The sequence below is a fragment of the Orycteropus afer genome, unplaced genomic scaffold (assembly GCF_000298275.1).
Source record: "Orycteropus afer afer isolate SDZICR_OR568_19922 unplaced genomic scaffold, OryAfe1.0 scaffold00188, whole genome shotgun sequence".
In the NCBI taxonomy this organism is placed as follows: Eukaryota; Metazoa; Chordata; class Mammalia; order Tubulidentata; family Orycteropodidae; genus Orycteropus; species Orycteropus afer.
In genome coordinates, this window is record NW_006921775.1 from 950810 (window position 1) to 958146 (window position 7337).

At 37.4% G+C, this 7337-nt stretch overlaps 1 protein-coding gene across 1 annotated transcript in view; it reads right to left on the reverse strand.

Moving 5' to 3' along the window:
• The window catches only part of CEP70 (centrosomal protein 70), an 86514-nt gene that overhangs the window by 73801 nt on the left and 5376 nt on the right, over positions 1-7337 (reverse strand). Inside the window, exons 2-4 of the mRNA XM_007947502.2 lie at positions 3131-3221; positions 2880-3003; positions 2093-2273 (exon numbers count right to left, since the gene is read on the reverse strand). Of these exons, the coding sequence (XP_007945693.1) occupies positions 2093-2273; positions 2880-3003; positions 3131-3221 (396 nt within the window). The remainder of the gene's footprint in view (positions 1-2092; positions 2274-2879; positions 3004-3130; positions 3222-7337) is intronic.

The window sequence follows — 7337 nt, forward strand, 5'->3', positions numbered from 1 at the left end:
AAAGAGTCAAAAGAGAACCTACAGATTGGGAAAAAATATTTGGCAATGACTCATCTGACAAGGGACTTATCTCTAGAACTAATAGAAAACTCCAACACCTCAATAACAAAAAGACAAATAATCCAATAAAAAATGGGCAGAAGATATGACTAGACACTTCACCAAGGAGGATATTCACGTGGCCAACAAACATATGAAGAAATGCTCATGATCAATTATCCATTAGAGAGAAGATGCAAATCAAAACGACGAGATATCACCTTGCCCCAGCACTAGTAGTAAAGTTCAACAAGACAGAAAATAACAAATGCTGGTGAGTACGTGAAGAGATTCGGACTCTCATACGCTGCTGGTGGGACTGTAGAATGATACAACCACTGTGGAAAGCAGTATGGCAATTCCTTCAAAAGATGGAATTAGAAATATCATTTGACCCAGCCATTCCATCACTAAGTATATATCCTAAAGAAGTGACAGCCATGACAAGAACAGACAGAGCACATCCATGTTCATCGCAGCACTATTTTACAATAGCCAAAAGATGGAAACAACCTAGATGTCCATCAACTGAGGAATGGATAACCAAACTATGGTACATACACACAATGGAATAGCATGCAACCCTGAAGAATAATGTAGAATCTGCAAAACACTGTATAAAGTGGATGAACTTGGAGGAAATTATGCTGAGTGAAATAAGCCAACCACAGAAGGACAAATATTGTATTAGTCCATTATTATAAAAGTCAAGGAAAGGTTTAGATATGGAAGGAAATTTTCTTTGTGGGTTACCAGGGGTGGTAGGGTAGGGAACACTGTTAGATAGGTAGAGATAAGTATTGATTTGGGTGAAGAAAAGGGCAATATACCAAATGTGAGTGATCATCATGGTAGCAATGAGGAAGAGGAAGAAAGAGAGAGGTACACGTAAGGTACAGACAACAAAGACAAACCCTTTTGCACATACAGTGCTGCATTGTCAATGAAGGCAAACATGGGTATATGGGTAGATAGATGGGTGGACAGGCTGAACTATTAAGTAGGTCTATGTAGCGGGAAGTATACTCATGACCATGTATAGGGTTGGCAGACAATAGTCCTATAAGTGTATTTGTATGATCTTTAAGAATTCCCCAGTGTATAGTAGAGCTGACAAGGGACAAGGTTGTAGTTACTTCTTGGTCACAGCCATCTACCCAGAGGGACCGAGCAGTTGAACCTGTGGGCTCAGGACCATAGTTGCAGGGGACATCAAGCTCAATTGGCATAACATACTACACAAAATATTGTTCCACCTCCTACTTTGGCAAGTAGCGACTGGGATCTTAAAAGCTTGCAAGCAGCCATCTAGACCCAATGATGGGTCTCTCCTCGTCCAGAGCAAGTAAGAATGAAAAAACCCAAAGAATTATGGAAACAATTAGTCCTGGTGACTGCTACACCACATGATCCACGGCCTATATGACTATGAGACCAGAAGAACTAGATGGTGTCCAGCTACCACTGTCAACCACTCAGAGGGGGATCTATGTAGGAGATCCTGGATAGAGAGGGAGAACAATGTGGAACAAAATTCAAAATCATTTTTTTAAGAAAAAGGGGGACAAGGTTTGCTGGTCTGATAGAGCTTGGTGGAACCACTGTGGCTTCCAGTCAAACAAAAGGTAACTATGAGGAGGAAGTGGGAGGGGAGCTGTTGCATTGTGGTGAATTATCGTCAATGTCACAAGATAAAGTGTATATGAACTGCTGTATGGAAAGTGAATTTGCTCTGTAAATTTTCACCCAAATCACAATTAAAAAAAGTTGTCACATCAATTTTGACTCATGGTGATCCCATGTGTGTCAGAGTAGAACTATGCTCTGTACAGTTTTCAATGGCTGATTTTTTTCAGAAGATCACCAGGCCTTTCTTCCAAGATGCCTCCAACCATTTTGGTTAGTAGTCAAGCATGTTAACCTTTTGCACCACCAAAAGACTCCCAAGTAAGATAACGACCATTGAATTAAGCTATATGGAAGTCACCAGTGACCCTGATGATCTGTTTCAGTATTAACCCTCATCTAGGAAAATATGTAACTTAGTACCTACCTGTAAAGCTGCATGCTCCTTTTGAAGATCTTTCATTTCATTCTGTTGCTGACAAACCCTATTTAGGGATTCATCCTCCAATTCACCAATTTTAGATTTCACACTCTCCATAATTTGTTCCAAGTCATTAGCTCGTTGTTCCTGATCTGCTGTTCGCCTTTGTTCCAGCTGAAGTTCATTTCTAATTTAACAGACACATAATTCCTTCCCTTAGTAATAAAAATATATCAAACATACCCATCTAACAATATACTTACTTTCTAAAATTATACTGCATTATTAAAATGTCATACAACACAAACTAATACAAGACATAAAGGGCACCATGACATATCTAAGCTAAACTATAACCGTAATATTTACTATTAAAAATATTTTTCTAAATCTTGCCCAATCTGCCTTCTGAGGCGTAGCAGGAGCGTTTGAAGCACCAGCCTTCTGGTTAGCAGTCAAATGCCTTAGGCACTATGCCACCAAAACCAAAAAACCAAATTCACTGCTGTCGAGTTGGATCTGAGTCATAGCAACCCCTCCCTGGGTTCCCGAAGCAGTATCACTATGGAAGTAGATTGCCCAATCTTCCTTCCAAGGGAAGGCTGGTGGGTTTGAACTTCTAGCCTACTGGTTAGTCGTCAAATTCCTTAGGTACTATGCCACCAGAGCTCCCTAAATCTAATATTTAATCAAAATTGAAAACTAAATTTCAAGATCCTCTTTAAGGAAATTAATTTTAGAATGTATAACTTGCATACAAATAATTTAAAAGAGATATTTTCCATTTTCTTACTTAAGCTGCTGATTAGTTTCTATGAGCTCCCGTATCACGTTCTGTTGACGTGCTGTGTCTTCCACCAACGTCTGAAAATTCTCTCTCATCCTTTGTGATGATTGTTTGTCAAAAACGATGAGATCTATGATAATATTTTTAAAATGTAATACAGATAGCAAAAATAAAGGTAAGGTCAAAAATTTTATGACAAAATTTGAAAAAAAAAACCAAGCTTTTTACCTTAAGAAGCAAGAATAGGGTATGATTACCTTTTAGATCTGTTCTTCTGACTATGGACAAAGGTTTTAAGCCATGTGTCATCAACAGCACATTTATGCTTTCCCATTCTGCTTCTTCTTGCTACAATTACAAGGAGAGTAAAAAGGGTAAGCTATAAAGTGATAAAATATCCTCTTATATATATATAATTTCCTTTGTTTTCAGACAACAGAACTTTTTTCCAAAGGTTATCCTTAAAATGGAAAATTTTTATGCATATATAATAACTAAATTTTACAAATAAATTTGTTTTTAACAAAATTAACAGTAGATTTGAAGAACGCAAATAAGCATAAATCATTGCATTATACAATCACAGAGTATTAATATCGTACACCTTAATGGATAAAATAAAACAAATCACCTTATAATTTCAATGACCAAGCAGACCTAAAGCTTTATATTTAACTGAACCAAACCTGGCTTTGCTTAGAAAAAACAGCTGTAAAATAGGTTCTATTAATAGCAAAGAACAGGTAAGTTACTCAGAAACAAGTATCACTTTAATAATTAGAATCACACACAAAAAAATCAAAACACCTGTCTATAGTCAGAGCCTATAGTTTAGATAATTCCTTATAAAATGAACAAGGTCTAACTATACAAAGGTGTCTGTCCATTTGGGTAATGGATTCTAGTATAATCACCTTGAAGGGACTTTCAAGTCTCATATCCCTGAATCTAAACATGTATTTACATTTAAACCTGAGAAGGGAACCCCAACTCTCTAGAGTAAGTGGATAAAAACACAACAATGAGAAGAAAACAACAAATTAGTAAAAAAAAAAAAAAAAGGAACAAGCATATAACATTTGGGTAACACTAGAAATAGAAATAGAGATGATTAAAAAATAAATTTAAATCCATGATATTAATAATTTTATAATCAGTTTTTAACAGAAATACAATGATCCATCTTTAATTCACTGTGAGGTGTTTTACTTTTTAAGGTGTTTAAAGCTTATTTCAATCAATGTTTAAATGCTTCAAGAAAATGTAATTTATATAATTCTTTTTACTAATGGTATAAATAGACTGTAAACTTTATAAAAGCTTAAATATTAATAATTTAGACAAACAGACAAAGCACAAATAAAAGTATTACTCTCTACAACCAAACATTCCTCAGACATTAAAGAATCTAACAATACAAAAAAATAGTCTTAATGATTCTTTGATAGTATTATGATTCACAGTGCCAAAGAGATCTTTCTTTTTGACTACTGACTTTTTTCCTTCTTTTATTCTTCCTACATTTATCCAGAACAGGTAAGAGGGAGACCCCCCAGGCAGGAAGCGGCAGGCAAGACCGATGGTCAGAACAGGTAAGAGGGAGAGCCCCCAGGCAGGAAGCGGCAGCCAGGGCTGACAGCTGGAACAGGTAAGAGGGAAAGCCTCCAGGCAGGAAGCTAAGGGAGATGAATTTATCTGCCAGTTTGTCGTAATATGGTAGCTTGTGTGTTGCTGTGAGGCTGGAGGCTGTACCATCGGTGTTAGTGTTCCAAACACCAGCAGGGTTGCCCATGGTGGACAGGTTTCAGTGAGCTTCCAGACTGAGAAAGACTCAGAAGAAGGAAGAGGCCATCCACTTCTCAAAGAATTGGACAGAGAAAATCTTATGAATAGTAGTGAAACACAGTCCAATGTATTACTGGACAGCTTTATGAATAGCCCTGAAAAATTGTCCGATACAAATGCCATAAGGTGAGCCCCTCAGATTGGAAGGCACTCAAGATATGACTAGGAAATAGCTGCCTCATCAGAGTAGAGCCGAACTTAACAACAGGGATAAAGTAGAGCTTTCAGGACCTCCATTTGCTGATGCAGCCCAACTCAAAATGAGAAGAAATAGTTGCAAACATCCATTAATAATCAGAGCATGGAATGCAAGAAGCATGAATCTAGGAGAATGGGAAGTTGTCAAAAATGAAATGGAATGCATAAAGATTGATATCCTAGGCATTAGTGAGCTGAAATGGATTGGTTTTGGCCATCTGAATCAGACAACCATATGATTTACCATGCCGGGAATGACAAATTGAAGGGGAATGGTGAGGCATTCAATGTCACAAAGAATGTCTCATGATTTATCCTGAAGTATAACATTGTCAGTAATAGGATAATGCCCATACACCTACAAGGAAGGCCAGTTGATACTACTATTATTCAAATTTATGCACCAACCACAAAAGCCAAAGATGAGGAAATTGAAGATTTTTACCAACTTCTACAGTCTGAAATTGACCAAACATGCAATCAAGATGTGCTGATTATCACTGGTGACTGGAATGCAAAAGTTGAAAACAAAGAAGAATCACTGGTAGTTGGAAAATTTGGCTTTGGTGATAGAAATAATACTGGAGATCACATGATAGAGTTTTACAAGACCAATGACTTATTCATTGCAAATACATTTTTCAACACAAATGGCAGCTATACACATGGATTTTACCAGATGGGGTACACAGGAATAAGATGGACTACATCTGTGGAAAGAGGTAATGGAGAAGCTCAGTATCTTCAGCCAAAACAAAGCCAGGAGCTGACTGTGGAATAGACCATCAACTGCTCACATGCAAGTTCAAGTTGAAGCTGAAGACAATTAAAACAAGTCCATGAGAGCCAAAATATGACCTTATTAGAGACTGTCTACAGAATATATTTGATGCCCTGAACACCAATGACCAAAAGCCAGAAGAACTGTGGGACAACATCAAGAACATCATCCATGAAGAAAGCAAAAGGTCATTAAAAAGACAGGAAAGGAAGAAAAGACCAAAATGGATGTCAAGAGACTCTGAAACTTGCCATTGAACAAAGAATGGCCAAACAGCAAATGGAAGAAATGACAAGATAAAAGAGCTGAACAGATTTCAAAGGGCAGTTTGAGAAGACAAACTCTATTATTATAATGAAATGTGCAAAGACATGGAGTTGAAAAGCCAAAAGAGAAGAACATGCTTGGGATTTCTCAAGATGAAAAAACTGAAGAAAAAGTTTAAGCCTCGAGTTGCAATATTGAAAGAGTCTATGGGCAATATATTGAATGATGCAAGAAACATCAAAAGAAGATGGAAGGAATACAGAGTCACTGTACCAAAAAGAACTGGTAGATCTTCATCCATTTCAGGAAGTGGCATAGGATCAAGAACCAAAGGTGCTGAAGGAAGAAGTCGAAGCTGCACTGAAGGAAGTAGCAAAAAACAAGGCACCATTAATTGACGGAATACCCATTCAGATGTTTCAACAAACAGATGCTGCACTGGAGGCACACACTCGTCTATGCCAAGAGATTTGGAAGACAGCTACCTGGCCAATTGACTGGAAAAAATCCATATTTGTACCCATTCCAAAGAAAGGTGATCCCATAGAATGTAGAAATTATTGAATAGTATCATTAATACAGCACACAAGTAAAATCTTACTGAAGATAATTAAAAAATGGTTGCTGTAGTATATTGACAGAGAACTTCCAGAAATGCAAGCTAGATTCAGAAGAGGATATGCAATGAGGGATATCACAGCTGATGTCAGATGGATATTGCTGAAAGCAAAGAATACCAGAGTGATGTTTATTTGTGTTTTACTGACTATGGAAAAGCATTCAATTGTGTCGATCGTAACAAATTATGGATAATATTGAGAAGAATGGGAATTCCAGACCACTTAATTATACTCATGAGGAACGTGTACATAGACCAGGAGGCAGTCATTTGAACAGAACAAGGGGACACTGCATAGCTTAAAATCAAGAACAGAATGTGTCAGGGTTATATCTTTCCACCATACTTATTCAATCTCTACGCGAGTAAATAATCTGAGAAACTGGACTACATGAAGAAGAACGTGGCATCAGGATTGAAGGAAGGCTCATTAATAACCTGCGATACACTGATGATACAACTTTGCTTGCTGAAAGTGAGGATGATTTGAAGCACTGACTGATGAAGACTGAAGACCACAGTCTGCAATATGGATTGCACCTTCAACATAAAGAAAACAAAAATCCTCAAAACTGAACCAATAAGGAGTTCCGGTAAGATGGGGGAATAGGCAGAAAGACTGCACAGACCCTCTTCAACAAAGAAGAGGAAAACCAATTAACACAGACACAGAAGATAATCCTGGACCCCTGAGCCTTGAAGGGAAGGATATAGAAGTGGACTAAACCCCAACTAGCAGAATTTGCATGAAAAT